A 15,962-nucleotide genomic window follows, 5' to 3' on the forward strand; every position below is an offset into this window, starting at 1 on the left:
TAGAAAAAACACGTTATTTTAAAATGAAAACAATTGTTCTAAATGAAAAACGTTACTTAATCCACCTTAAGGTGGTTGGTGCCTTCCTCGCATTCATGTTGTATTTTAGGTTAAAAAAATGATTTCAGAGTTTTTTTTATTTTTTTGATTTTTTTTTTCATTTGTTTTTTTTAAGTTATTGATTTTACTTGAACAGCAATTCTTTTTTTACCAACTCTTCAAAATAAAGGTGAAAAGTCTCATGAGTTATATATTTCAGTAAAAAGTTCGTGTAAATCTTTGTCGAGACAAAATGATGCAGCAACATAATTAATACAGATTTTTTCCAGAAGAAACGCAGACCCTGCTTAAGCGATGTGGCAACCGGGCGATACGCATGCAAGTGGGTGTGGCTGCCAATCCCCCGCGTGGTCAAAAAGTCAAAAAAGCAAAAATACCCGGCCTTTGAGGTTATGTAAAATTCACCTTTTTTGTAGCTACAAAAAAACTTTTTCTTGGCATAACTTTAAAAGTACTTCACTAAACAGAATAAAATTTAATAGGGTCTTAGGGGACCCCAAAACGAACAGAATAAGGCGGATCCGTCCAAAATCGGTACAGCCAGTTCTGAGATAATCGTGTGGAAAAAAATCATGTCTACACACATCCCCACAGACATTTGTTCAGACTTTGATTCTGAGTCGATAGGTATACGTGAAGGTATATCTAGGAGTCGTATTTAAGAAGTTCATTTTTCGAGTGATTTTATAGCCTTGCCTCAGTGAGGTGAGGAAGGCAAAAATGACCCTTCTGGGTTATTTCAGATTCGAAAAGAACATTAAATTTCCCGTAAAATGACATGTCTCACGATTTTTGACAGTTGAGTAACGGGAAATGGCAGCGATTTTAAAACCATTTTTTACCTTTTTTTGATGAAAAAAACGTTTTTTTTTATTTTGAGTACGCCATCAAATCGGGCGTCTAATTTTACACAAAAGTCCTGTTGACACCAAATTTCTATCTATTCACGATTGCGAGCTACAAATCACTGAAAAATGTGTCTTAGTTAAAAACCAGAAAAACGAAAGGGGTCGTACCGCCCACCGTCACGAAATATCGAAAAATGGACCTCGGATTCGTGATCAGGGACCAAAATTACCCCAAAGTTTCACGAAAATCGAAGAGGGGTCGGGGCAACTTTTCCGATTTCGTGTGAGTTCGTGGAGAATTACCCAATTGTCGATGGAGACGCATGATTACTTATAGTCCAGGCACCCGAAAATAGCGATGCAAGAAGCAAATCGTGTAACAGATCAAAGAGAACCGAGATATTCAAGGTGGCGTCCAATATGGTGGCTGAATTTTAAAACCACCATAAACAAGATTTATTTTAAATCAATCAATTCTTTTGAGTACTCAAGAAGTCATATTCGAGTTCGGCAATCGCAAATTAGTTAAGATTGACCTGTTAAATTTCTGTATAAAGATTTCAAAAATGCTAGCTTCGCCATATTGGCTGCCAACTTGGATTACACATTCCCTGCGTACTTTTGAGTATTCTAGGGGTCATATTTGAGTTCAGCAATCCGAAATAAGGTAAATTTGGGTAGTTAATTGTTGGTTCTACCATTCAGCCTCCATATTGGACGCCATCTTGAATATCTCGGTTCTTTTTGAGAATCGGGGAAATCAACAGGCAGATTCGGATTCAGCAGGCCCGGGACCCCCTTCGACAGAAATTTGTTCTAGTTTTGTTCCCTTATGTCAGATCCTGTTCACGCTACTAGTCTAGATCAATCAAGAATTATCCTGTTACACGATTTGCTTCTAGACACGAAAAATGAGCACCTTTTTTTCATTGTTATCCGAGCATTCGTTGGTGAAGGTTGTCTGAATCAACATGACTCGTCGCGTCCCGGCGCAAAACGCCGGCAATATTGCCCTACCTGCGGCTCAAGCAGGCAAAAAAGTGGGAATTTCCAAAAGGAAGGTTGAGGCCTCAACTGATGGCCAAAAACCGGGAATTTCCAAAAGGAAGGTGCTTTTGGAAGTGACATCGAACAGCAAAAAGACGAAAAAGAGCGACGGTACTGTACCGATGGATGAGGAGGAGGAGAACTCTTCATCGCACGAGGAGCAGCTTTTGAAGAACAACAAGTTTGCTGGACTGCCTGACGAGGACCAGGTAGCGGAAGCAAAGGAGAATGAAGTGAAACAGCGAAAGGAGAAACTGCCTCCTTTTTATGTGAGGCAATCAGCAGCAACGATCGACTTTCGTGCGGGGCTGGTTGAACTCATCAAGTCTGGGAAAGTCCAAGGCAACATTCGTCTGTGTCAGGACGGATTTAAGGTGCTGGTGCAATCCAGGCAGCACTATCAACTGGTCAAGGATTACTTGACCGAAAACGAGGCGGAGTACTTTACCCATGATGTCGTCATGGATAAGCCGTACAAAATCGTCGTCAGAGGTCTGTACGACATGCCAGTGGAGGAATTAGCTGCCGAGCTAAAAGTTTTGAAACTGGATGTGTTGGCCGTGCACAAAATGAGCCGACGCAACAAAGACATCAAGTACCGTGACCAGCTCTACCTGCTGCATTTGGCTAAGGGATCGACGACGCTTCCTGAGCTGAAGGCAATCCGAGCGGTTTTCAACATTATCGTGTCGTGGGAGCGATACCGACCAGTGCATCGTGACGTCACACAATGCTTCAACTGCCTGGGCTTCGGGCACGGAGGTAAGAACTGCCACCTGAAGCGTCGTTGCGCCAAATGTGGTACTGATGCGCACATCACGTCCCAGTGCATCCAAGATTCGCTGGTGAAGTGCCTCAACTGCAACGGTGAGCATTCGTCAACCGACCGAAAGTGCCCCAAGAGAGCTGAGTTCGTGAAAATTCGGCAGCAAGCATCGACGAAGAATCAGCCTCAGCGTCGTAGAACTCCTCCAGCCCTGGTGGAGCAAAATTTTCCACCTCTTCAACCGCGACGCCAGGTCCCGAACTTGGCACCGTTGCCGTTGGATCCCAGGAAGAGAGCTGAGATGAATCATCCACGGCCGGGTTCCAGCCAGGAGCCGAGACCGCCACCACCGGGCTTCAGCCAGGAGCCAAGACCAACCCAAGAACCAGCAGTTGAGGAAAATGGTAATGATCTTTACACCTCAACCGAACTCCTCAATATTTTCAAACAGATGTCCGCTGCACTGCGTGGATGCAAAACCAAGACCCAGCAGATTGAAGTGCTGACCTCGTTCGTCATCCAGTATGGATCGTAGGTCCCTCAAGCTGCTGAATTGGAACGCTTGCTCCATTAGGAGGAAGAACTTAGAGCTGGTGGATTTTCTTCGCGAGAAGGAGATCGACGTAGCTGCCATCACGGAAACTCATCTGAAGCCCGGTGAAAAAGTTTATCTGCAAAACTACAAGATCGCGACGCAGCTCGACAGGACCACCTCTGGAGGAGGAGGTGTGCTTGTCGCTGTTCATCGTGATCTCAAGCCACGCCGGCTGCCACACTTTAAGCTGGACATCATCGAGGCCGTTGGGTGGAAATTCCCACTTCGGTTGGCCCAGTACTCTTCATTGCTGCATACTGTCCACGTCAGGTGAATGCCAGAGATGGTTCAGCAGCAAAACTGAAGAGCGATATCCAGAAGCTGACACGGCGGAGCGCAAAGTACATCATCGCTGGTGACCTCAACGCGAAGCATGAAGTTTGGGGCAACAGCAGGAGGAATCGGAACGGAGTGATTCTGCACAACGATCTGCAAAACGGATACTACAACGTTGTGAGTCCGGATCGTCCAACGAGGGTGGCTCGGTCTGGGAATCACTCAATCATCGATTTCTTCATTACCAATATGGCTGAGAACGTGGCTCATCCTGAGGTGTTTGAAGAGTTGAGTTCTGATCACTATCCGGTGGTTGTGGAGGTTGGAGCTTCCGTTACTCCGCAGCGGCAACCAACCCGGAAAGATTACCACAACGTTGACTGGCAGCAGTTTCAGCAAGTGGTAGACAGCAACATCGACTATGATCAACACCCGGAAACTTCTGCTGATATTGATCGTTCGCTGGAGGTGATCCAGCAGGCTATCAACCAAGCAGAGGCTGCCAACGTTCGGGAGGTTCCTGTTAATTTTAAGGTAACTGATATTGACGTAGATACTAAACACTTGATTAGACTTAGGAATGTTTATAGGAGACAATATCAACGGACTGGGGACTATGACAAAAGATTTCAGTTAACAATTTGAACAAAATCATACAAGACCGACTTGACAATATCAGAAATCAAGAATTTTCAAAACATGTAAGCCAGCTTGGGAATTATTCAAAACCATTTTGGAAACTTTCAAAAGTTCTTAAAAACAAACCAAAGCCTATTCCTCCTCTTATTGTTGAGGATTCTCCTTTGATTACATCCGAGGAAAAGGCAAATGCACTTGGGCTTCATTTTGTTAGTTCACATAATCTTGGCGCTTCCATGACCAGCCGTAAAGAAACATCAGTTGCCAATAGTATTTCAACAATCAATGACTCTACCTTTGAATTTCCTGCAGATTCCCATGTTTCTGGTGAGGAAGTCAAAGTTGCAGTTAAACAAATGAAAAATATGAAAGCTCCTGGCTTTGATAACATTTTAATCTAGTGTTGAAAAACAGAGTGATCAGTTCTTTCAACATCTAGCCAATATTTTCAATAAATGTTTGCAACTTGCTTACTTCCCCACCAATTGGAAGCTGGGCAAAGTCATACCAATTTTGAAGCCTCAAAAGATCCAACATCGCCAACAAGTTATCGTCCCATTAGTCTTTTGAGTAGTCTGTCCAAACTCTTTGAGAAGGTCATCTATTCAAGGCTTTTGGATTTTACCAACGATAATAATATAATTTTGAATGAGCAGTTTGGCTTCCGAAAGGGCATAATACTGCTCATCAGCTTACGAGAGTAACTAAAATCATCAAGCAGAACAAGCTTGAGTCTAAATCAACTGCTATGGCTTTGTTGGATGTTGAGAAGGCTTTTGACAATGTTTGGCATGATGGTTTGATACATAAACTGTATTTATACGGTTTTCCAATGTATCTTATCAAAATTATCCAGCACTATCTTTCGGAGAGATCGTTCAGGGTTTTTCTGAATGGGATTGCTTCTGGATTATTCAACATTGATGCTGGGGTTCCCAAGGAAGTATTCTTGGCCCACTTCTGTACAATATTTTTACATCTGATTTGCCTACTCTTCCTGGTAATGGTGTGTTGTCACTTTTGCTGATGACACTGCCGTTATTTATAAGGGTAAAATAACCAGATATTTAGTTGGCCGTCTTCAGAAGGGTCTTGACGTTCTTTCCGAATACTTTGGCGACTGGAAAATTCGCATAAATGCAGCCAAAACTCAAACCATCATTTTTCCACTTTCCAAATCGGCCCGATTTGTCCCAAAGGATGATGTTTTGATTAAAATGAATGATGTTTCAATACCCTGGTCAAAGGAAGTTGTATATTTAGGTCTCATACTTGACTCGAAACTATTGTTTCGACAGCATGTAGATAAAATATTGAACAAGTGCAGCATTCTCATCAGGTGTTTGTATCCTTTAATTAACAGAAAATCAAAGTTATCTTTGAAAAATAAGCTAGCAGTTTACAAACAAATAATTTACCCCGTTATTGAGTATGCAGTACCTGTTTGGGAGTGTTGCGCTAGAACTCATAAATTGAAGCTCCAGCGTGTCCAAAACAAGGTACTCAAAATGGTTTTGAATGTTCCTGGCTGGACTAGATCAAGTGAGGTTCATGAATTAGCAGAAGTAAAAATGTTGGATCAGAAGATTCAAGAAAAATGTTTGAAATTCAGGGAAAAATGTGCTATATCTGAATACCCCTTGATTCAAGGATTGGTTTAGTTTATGGTAAGATTAAGTTAGTTTTAGGTTAGGTTATGTTTTCTTAATTTTTTTTTCTTCATTGTACCTAGTGTTACAAAAATGATAAATCATATACTTTTAAAGTTATGAATATGAACAGTGTTTAAATCACGAAAAGCAAACTAAAGCTGAAGAGCCACAGCTGACCACTTATTATGTAAACCAAATGTAATTATTATAAGAAAGATTCAATAAAGTATATTTAATTCAAAAAAAAAAAAAAAAGCACCTTTTTGAATTCGTGTCTGTTGATTATTATTGATGTGGAGATTTGGGCCAAAAGTGATTTTTATGGTTTTGGCAATATCAAAATATCTATGTGTTTGAAATTGAAATTTAAATCTATTTCAAGGGTAATTGAACATAATCAACAAACTTTAATTTAATTATAAGTCAATGTAGAATCTATCATTTTTGTTTAATGAAACAGTAGTTTCCAATTTTTTACCGCTTTTTGATATTATGAAATAAAGTAAAGGGGAAGTGACAAGATTTTTTCTCTTAAATATTTTGTTAGCACAGTCGTTGGCTCGACTCAAACATTCAAATTCATACTCACAGACGGCTTGGAAGTACGAGTGCGGCTCGCTGCGCAGTCCGTGACTCATGGCGAACACTTTCACCTCGTAGCCCGCTCCCGGATATAAGTTGGTAAACACTAATCTAGATTCGGTGGTAAGTACGGTTTTGCCGTCGTTGGTATCGTTCCTGGTGTAGGTGACCTCGAACTTTTCCTGGCGCGAGTTGACGTCGCTCTTCCAGCTGATGTTGAGACCCTCGCGGATCGACTTGAGGTCCTCGATGATGGGGGACGAGGGCCGGGTGACGACGAAGATGGTTGATTCGTTGGATTCCATCTTTTTCGAGATTGCTTGCACGGTGATGGAGTAGTTTCGGCCTGGGAGTAAGGATTCCAGGGCGAAGGTGGTTTTGTCGGTGTTCATCGTGCTGGAGTCGCCGTTGTTGGTTTCCAGCTCGTGGTAGCTGATCTTGTACTCGTCCTGCGTGCTGGCATTGTCCGGGATCCAGGAGATGGTGAGGATGCCGGTTTTGCTGTCAGTGTAGGAGTAGAGGTTCTTCACTGGCAGCGGTTTGAGGGTGACTTCGCCGCTCGCCGGCCACGAGGTGACCTTGCCGGAGACGGTTTTCACTACCACGGAGTACGTTTTGCCGGGGTCCGGGTTGTCTTTGAACTCTACCCAGGCCATGTTTTCGTTGTCGTTACGCAGGACCGATTGCTGGCGTCGTGTGGCCGCGATGGACACCTGGTACTTGTCGAACTCGCTGGTGCCCTTCGGGGCTTCCCACATAACTTTGAAGGAGTTTTCCGTAACGGCCTTCCTGTCGAAGGTTACGTTCATGGGTCGGAGGGGTACCGTTCGGTACTGGGCGGTTGTAGGGAGGGAAATTTCGTCCTCAGACATGGTCTGCACGGAGATGTTGTATGCCCGGCCTGGGACCAATCCCTTGAAAGCGGCCTGAGCCGGCCCCGGTGGTTCGCCCTCTTTTTGTACGTACAGAACGCTGCCCAGCGCATCTGGCGGTTCGATCGACACCTTGTAGTGCGTGTAGATTCCGGCGGGGTACGGCGGCTGCCACAGTACGAGCAGCGTGGTTTCATTGCGGAACCACACGATAAACTTTCCCGGCGTGTTGGGTTCTGGGGAAAAGAAACGATTGGCATGTGAGGATTAAGGAGGCTTGAAATGTCAACGCAAATGTGGGGATGCATTAATATGCTAAGCAAGTGGATTTACCCACAAGCGCACAACTTACAGACTACAGACATGCAGATATTAAATATACGTTTACTAACTACTACCAGTATTACCTCGCAGAATTTTTATGTCCAACAGATCTTTATGACGATAGCGTTCTGCGCAGTGTCCCCCATGATGTGTTTGAGTTATTTGTTAGTGTTAGAGCGTGAGTATTGCCATTAACCGTTACGGATTAGCCAGTGGAAAAGAAAGAAACAGAAATTGTGACTGAGTAAACTTGTTTTGCCTCGCGGATGGGTTATAATATGGAAACATATAAATTTGTGCATATGCTATTCAATTGAAACATCCGCTCTCCCTCTCTCTCTCTCGCTGGGTTCAGCATAGCGTCTTCCCACACGCCGCGCCATAGTCTCAGCAGCATCAGCACTTGTTCCGTTTCGGGTCGCTGCGATTCCACGCGCAATCCGGTCGGTCGACCTTGAACGTTAAACTAGAGCTAAACCAAAGTTAGTTGTTTATATCCTTTCACCACGGTGAGCAAGAGAAACTGGGTTAGTTGTACCATTTTGGCCCGAAACCCCAAGAGGTGGTTATTGCAAAAAAAAAAAAAAAGCAAATGGTTTCAAGTCTTACTTGTGGTGAAGTTGCGGCTGGTGTACGCGACCGACTCCTTGCCGTCGAACACGGTGTACGCTTGCACCTGGTAGGTCGCACCCGGGGTCAGGTCACGCAGGCTGTACTGGAATTGGCTCTCCTCGACGGCGATCGTCTGGTTCGTGACAAAGTTGTCCGACACGCCGAGGATTTTCAGCTTGAACGCCGAAAAGTTGCCCTGCGACGGCGGGCTCCAGCTCACGGTGGCACTCTTGCCGGACCGGACCGCCACCGACATGTTCGAGGGCGGGTCCGGCGCGGTCGTTATCGACACCGTCCACGTCAGCCAGTCGTGGTGCGTCGAGTTGGTGTAGTACAGCCAGAAGTTGTACCGGGTGCCGGGCAGCCCGTTCGAGAACTGAATCTCGTCGCCGACGTCCCGGGACGCGATCGTCGCGTTCGGCGTCGGGTTACCCACCGGCGGGTAGTAATCGAGCCGATAGTACGAGTCATCGGCGCCGAGGTTTCCCGGGATTTCTATCACAAGGTCCGCGCTTCGACACACCTGGAAATGGGAAGGAAATAACGTGTTGGTTAGAATACTAATCAAACTTAAATTCAATATAAATTTAAAACTTGAGCAATGAAATACAGTCCCGCTTTAGTAATTCAAATTCCAACAACAAAATAGAAACGGAAAGTGGTGTCTGTGCGTAGATTTCATCTGCTCCAACGAAACGAACTTTCCGAAATTAATATACTTCGGACTGCTAAATTGGAATCAATTTATGCAAAGCGTGCTAAACGGTGTGAACGAACGTGCCACACCACAGCAGCAAGGCTCCCAGCAGCAGAGCCTAGGGTGTGATGATGATGGTACGAGAAAGTTCTTCACAGCAATTTGAGATGCGAAGAAAAAAAAAAGATGACGGCAACTAGCGAAATCGACAGCTCAGCAGCTTCCGAAAGCAGAATTTGGTGCCGCTAATAAGGTATCGACGAGGAACTTTAATTGGCAATCAGTGCGGTGATCTATGGAAATTTTAGTTCATTACATTCAAGCAGTGCAATTTCTATAGGTTAGTTGTTGTGTGCATATGGATAGTAAACATTTCTCTTTTTTCATTTTCATTTTAATGATTTGCAAAAAAAGCATTGATGAAAAACATAAATGAAATTGTTTAACAACAATGTTTTTTTCTTATTTCAGTTGAACTGTTTCGACACAAATTATGATGAAAAATCAAAGCTGAAAGATCATCTTTAATAACCGTAAATCGGGGTAACATTAAGGGGTTACCTACATTGTGAGCACACAATTAATTTTATTTAAAATCTGTTTTCAGGGCAAACGGGTGCCACGATATCTTAACACTGTCTTGATCAAATCGGCTCAAAATTTTGGTAAAGACTCGTTAAACCGGTCTCATTAAAACTCATTTTAAAAATAGATAAAAATATGTTTGTGTTTTTCATATAAAAAATCGTCAGTTTTTGAGTTTTGTATTTTTGCCTTCCTCACTGTAAGGCTATAATCCTGCTCTAAAAATGAACTTTCTATTAAAAGCTCCTAGACCCACCTTCATACATACATATCTACTCAGAATCGAAAACTGAACAAATGTCTGTGTGTGTTTATGTGTGTGTGTATGTATGTATGTGACCAAAATTCTCACTGAGTTTTCTCAGCACTGGCTGAACCGATTTTGATCGAACCAGTTGCATTCGACTTGGTTTAGGGTCCCATACATCGCTATTGAATTGTTTGAAGTTTCGATAAGTAGTTCAAAATTTATGCATAAAAATGTGTTTTCACAAATACCCGGATCTCAATTATAAGCATGTAAACGATGTCCGGATCCATCATCCGACCCATCGTTGATTAGGTAATTGAAAGGCCTTTCCAATGAGTCCAAGACATTGAAGATCTGGCAACCCTGTCTCGAGTTATGACCACTTAAGTTATATTTATGTACTTTTTTTCTGGATCTAAAAAAATGATGAAACCACTCATATACCCATTTTTGGTAAAAAGTGAGGAAGGCATCAACCGCATAGGTGGATTAAGTTAGTTTTTTAAATAGCCAACATTCAAAATAGGGCTTCGTCATGCACAAGGGATATGTCTTGAGAGTCTTCACCCCGAATTTCAGCCAATTTGGTCCATCCCATCTCGAGATATCGTGGTTCGAGGAAAAACGCTCAGAAAGTTTGACAATCCGCTTTGCGCACGGCAAAATGATGAGCTGAAAATCGTTTCTAACTCAGTTTAATCATGTAATATACTCATGAAACATTCAGGAGTGATTGAAAATCATCTTTTTAGTGGATTCAATGAATTTTCTCTAAAATAAAATTTTGTGATTTTCTACATGTATATAACCCCTCATTATAATATTTATTTTTCTATTGATATGGCTTGTCTCTCGATTATTATTTTTAAAACAAGTTCTGGGGTAGGTTTAAAGTGTTCAAACTTTATTTTCACATCAAATCTAGAGTTTTTGTTTTAAGGGGTTACATACATGTAAATCGGTATAAATTTCAGAGGTTGGTTTGAGCACACGCTTAAACTTTTTTTCAAATCTCTTTTCAGGGCATTAAAATATACATTTTCATCTATCAATGAAATAAATTTGAACAGATTTGGTTGAGTCTTCGCCGAGATATAGCTATTTGCAGTTTAAAACACGGGTGCCACGATATCTCAACACTGCTTTGACCAAATCAGCTCAAAATTTTGGTTAAGACTCGTTAAACCGGTCCTGTGTGCATGATGAATGCCGATTTTAAAAAACTTAATTTAAAAAATACATAAAAATAAAAATATTTTTTCGTTAGTTCGTTAGTTTTGATTTTTGTATTTTTTTAAAAGCAATATATCAAAATTAGGCTTCGGCATGCACACGGTATATGTCTTGAGAGTCTCCACCCGAAATTGCAGCCAATTTTGCCCATCTCATCTCGAGATATCGTGGCACCCGTAAATCAACTCGGTGTTTAGAGAAAAACGCTCACAAAGTTTGGCACTTTGCTTTACGCATGGTAAAACATTGAGCTTAAATCGTCTGTAACTCAGTATAATCATGAAATATCATCATGCAACTTTCAGGAGTGTTTGAAATCATCATGTTAGCATAGCATAGCATAGCATAACGGGTCTGCACCACGCTGTAGGGGGTGCCACAATGGTCAATTCGATATTCTTAGACAATTTGATTGTTGCCCGGTACAACCAAAAATATCTAAGAACGTAAATTTCCACACTGTGCTCCAAGGCTACGCCCATACAGTCCCGTGGGGATATGGGAGGGGGGATGTTTTTGTTGTTCACTAGTGGCAAAAGTGCAGGGAACCCATGCGACTTTTAAAAGTGAACGGAATATTTTTGGGAGGTTTGGAATGGGGGTTAGTGGAATTTCATCGGGCCGATGAAAATGGTTGAATGCGTAATGTATTAAATGATTTGGAAGTTTGTACGTGTAAATGTGAGTCTTTAGTGTATTATCTAATAAGCATATGGTTTTGTAATGTTAATAAATAATAAATAAAATAAATATAATCAAGATGAGTCCAGGAAGCTGTAAAAATAGCAATAATTTTAAATACAAATGCTCCAGATGGCTCCCTTGCTGTTTTAGAAAGTGTGTTATTTTATGCAATTTAATCATATATGGTATGAGGAGATGGTATCTTACAGGAAAGGTATAGAATTAGGAAAGATATGAACATTTAGGCAAATCAAATAGTAAATAGATAAATCTGCATATAGAAAATAATTTTGAAAATAATTTCAGGAAACTTTTAAACTGTCAGGTTCTCACACATTCTAATATAGCAATCCGCACACGTGATTCAGCGCAAGACGGCTCGCATCTCTTTTCTTATAAGAATTAAAAAAAAATCTGCGAAAGATTCGGCAGAACAGAGAGAAAACACACTTAAACCAACATATCACTCAAACACACTCTCGAACATGCATTCTCTCTCTCTCTCTCTCTCTCTCTCTCTCTCTCTCTCTCTCTCTATTTCTCTCTCACTCACGCATACACAACTGTTAGCCAGCATAAAACAAGCATAAATTATTCCAAGTTGGAACGAGCTCATCGGATTTATGAATTACGAACAGCGCCTGTAATTTGTTGACACTTTTCCATTCAAGACGAGAAGCAAAACAAAACATGAAAAGAACCTCTAGTTTAATTCCCTTCTTTACGTCAAAAAAGTTAGAGTAGCAGTTATAAACAAAATAAAAAAGTGCACTCACAAAATAAATTTAATTAAAATGACAAATAAATTAAATCGGCAGCACTGCACTGAACTCACCACACAGTCCACAGCATCCACAACTCAAACACTCTCGCTATCACTCGCTCCACTCATTCGATCGTAGTAACTCACCAAATGTCAAACCAAGAACTCATCTCAGCGAAAACTGTCACGCCGCTTTTATCTCTTTCACGCTCAAATCCTGACACACAGACTCATTCACACAAGCACCAATAGAGCTATCTAAGCCCGATCTCACGCACACTAGCTTACCATTTGTTTTTGCTGGCGGGTACAAATTTTAACCTAAAAACCCTTCGTGTACAAAAACGCAATACATGCGCACGTAGATAACTCTTATCTAGAAAAGGAACATTCTCACCGCTCTGCTCCTTCCAATGTCGGCTGCGGTAATTTTCCCTGTTGCTGCGTTTCAGTTGGAATCCCGCCGCAGCACAAGTACCTACATCAAAGCAGAGCTTGGCTGCGATTCACACAATTACACACTTACATCTTCGGCCAGGTCATCACACATCCAACAATAGTCCGAGCAACACTTCACTAACACACCAAAGCACTCCCCCGAGCTGGAAAAAAAAACTGCGGAACGCCACAGCAATGGCGGCCAAGGCGTCGTGACAGAAACCAAATTTCAACTGTCGACAATTCTTTTGAAACCTCGCAAAACTCGAAAACTCGACGTTTTTCTCAAAGACGGCAACTTCACGTTTGATATGTAACTAATTTTGAGCCTCAAAACTAATAAAAACCCATAGAAATCACTATTTTTCGAGGACACAGCAAACGCGCCCGCACTCGACCAAGGTACTCACGGAACTCTCGAGTGTTTGAAATCATCATGTTAGTGCATTTAATAAATTTTCTGTAATATGATTTTTTGTGATTTTCTACATGTATGTATGTCCTGTCAACATATGAAACACAATAGCTTCAACGACGTTTTTTAAAAGAAACTCTAGAAATGTATTTTCTAGCTGCTACAGTTTTGAAGAAAAATATTGGGTTTGTTTAGGTAACTAAGTTTATAAGCTTTTCAACAAAATACATATACATTTTATTTAAAATTGTTCAAATGTATGAATTTTGTACAAACTTCATTTAAACTAATTTAGATTTTAATAATATTAATAATAGCAAAAGTTTTCACATTTTATAAGAAATTTATTGTACTGAAAATGCCTGTAAATTTTAATGTTAGTAGAATTGTGTTTCAAAAACGTATAAAATTTGTTATTTACGAACTAATTTTATCTTCTCCTAGTGGAAAATTGTCCAAAGAATCCGATATTGCATTCCGTTTTACCTTCCTCACTGAGGTAAGGCTATTACAGCCTGCTCTAAATTTGAACTTTTTATTTAAAGCTCGAAAACCCACCTTGGTATTTACATATCGACTCAGAACCGAAAACTGAACTAATGTCTGTGTGTATGTGTGTGATATTGCATTCCGTTTTTCGATTCGAACTAATTTTCATTGATTCTTTGAAAATACTTAAATAATCATATTTATCAATATTTTCTTAAATATAGTAAACAAACTTTTTAAACTTTACAAATAATTACTCTTTATTTTGCGGCAAAATCTCAAGTATATCAATGTCGTCCCGATTGACGGTACGTGTTACAAAAAATCACGAAATGTTGAGATACAGCACGGCAAAACTATTTTATTCGCTAAATTAGAATTTCCTTTTTGCAATATTTGTAGCGGCCTAAATAATAAAAAATATAATGATTTGATTTTTGATAATGCCTGCAAAAAAAAAAACCTTTACGGAAACTAAGAAAATCACCATCAGTCAATGTTAACTTTAATAAATATTTCTAAAAATGTCTTTTATCTACATTTTATCGCTACCGCACACTTAAGTCTGAATAGGGATAATATATTTTACAGCATACATTTTGGAAATCGATTTGCTAAACGAAATGCTAAAATTCACGCTCCAGATGCCGGTACTTAGAGCAAAATGATAAATAATGAGATTTTATTTTGGAATAAAAAACATGAATATTTATAAATGTAAAACCCAATCCTATTAAAATAATATCATATTACATAGATTAAACTTAAACAGTTAGGAAATTTACGGATATGTACACATACAAATTTAGCAATAATCCTCAATAATCCAAATTTATATCCAATAAATATTAAGAAAAAACCTTAATCCGGGAAATGACGGTTTTAGGATAATTCCGGGAAATCTCGGAATACAGGCACTAGTAAAAATAGAAGATGGTAAAATGTTGGTAATATACTGCAGGAATAAACATCGCATCGAAATGATGCACCAAATCATTTGGGCAACATAGAAAACAAATTTAAACTTATTAATTTGGATGGTTTCGATTGATCGAAAAAGCTTTGAACTATGTTTAAAACTTGTTGTTTTGTCATTGATGGCAATGATTTATAGGTTTGCAGTAATAACTATGATTTTTTCGATATCCTCCTAGCAAAACTAAAAACAACTCTCAACATATAAACAAAATAATTAAACTATCGTTCACTAGAATGCATTGTTCCCTTTTTTTATACCAGATAACTTTTATGTACTTTTTTTGGTTCAATGTTTTTTTTTGCTCTCGGGCAATCATGGTCATTAGCGGGTCAAAGCTAACAAAAATCAAGCAACAAATAGAGGTTGAAAAAAGTGCAAACATTTTTCGTTTCTTTTTTTAAATGGTCTCACAAATTGCTTTTAGCAACAGAAAAAAATGGGAAGTATAAAGTTAATAATAACTGAAAACCCATTCAAAAACAAATGAAAATTAACTTTGGTTGTCAAATTAAAAACGTTACTTAATCCACCCTTAGGTGTTTGGCGCCTTCCTCACATTTAAAGGGTGCTATCCAAAATGCAAAAAGTGCGTAAATAACACTTAAGTGCTTATAACTTTTGATAGGGTTTTCAGATCTTCAATGTTTTGGGCGCATTTGAAAGCTCTTTTGAATACCTATTCAACAATAGGTCGCATGAGAGATCCGGACAACGTTTTCATCAACATATTCGAGATCCGGCCTCCAAAAAGCGTATAAATAACACTTAAGTGCTTATAACTTTTGATAGATTTGTCAGATCTTCAATGTTTTGGACGCGTTAGAAAGGTCTTTTAAATACCTTTCTGAAAATGTATAGCATGACGGGTTTTCTTAAAAAAACCACCCTTTTTACAATCTTCCGGACTTTTGTTAAAATCGTTTTTTTAGCAGTACTTTTGAAGTACTTAACTAAACTGCTTAATTTTTAATAGCGACTTATGGAACCCCAAGACAGATCGAATGACGCCAAAACGGACAAAATCGGTTCAGCCAATGTCGAGATAATCGAGTGACAATTTTTTGATCAACATCCCACCACACACACAGACATTTGCTCAGAATTTGATTCTGAATCGATAGGTATACATGAAGGTGGGTCTAGGAGGTCAAATTGA

At 40.1% G+C, this 15,962-nt stretch overlaps 1 protein-coding gene across 8 annotated transcripts in view; it reads right to left on the reverse strand.

Moving 5' to 3' along the window:
• Window positions 1-15,962, reverse strand: part of LOC6037569 (tyrosine-protein phosphatase 10D) — a 95,213-nt gene that overhangs the window by 30,136 nt on the left and 49,115 nt on the right. For 6 of the 8 annotated variants that reach the window (XM_038264553.1, XM_038264549.1, XM_038264548.1 and 3 more), the window contains 3 exons: window positions 8,271-8,796; window positions 7,745-7,789; window positions 6,473-7,573 (listed from right to left, as the gene is read on the reverse strand). In XM_038264553.1, coding sequence (XP_038120481.1) covers window positions 6,473-7,573; window positions 7,745-7,789; window positions 8,271-8,796 — 1,672 coding nt within the window. The remainder of the gene's footprint in view (window positions 1-6,472; window positions 7,574-7,744; window positions 7,790-8,270; window positions 8,797-15,962) is intronic. The other 2 variants (XM_038264551.1, XM_038264550.1) reach the window with 1 other exon arrangement.

The sequence above is a fragment of the Culex quinquefasciatus genome, chromosome 3 (genome assembly GCF_015732765.1).
Source record: "Culex quinquefasciatus strain JHB chromosome 3, VPISU_Cqui_1.0_pri_paternal, whole genome shotgun sequence".
In the NCBI taxonomy this organism is placed as follows: domain Eukaryota; kingdom Metazoa; phylum Arthropoda; class Insecta; order Diptera; family Culicidae; genus Culex; species Culex quinquefasciatus.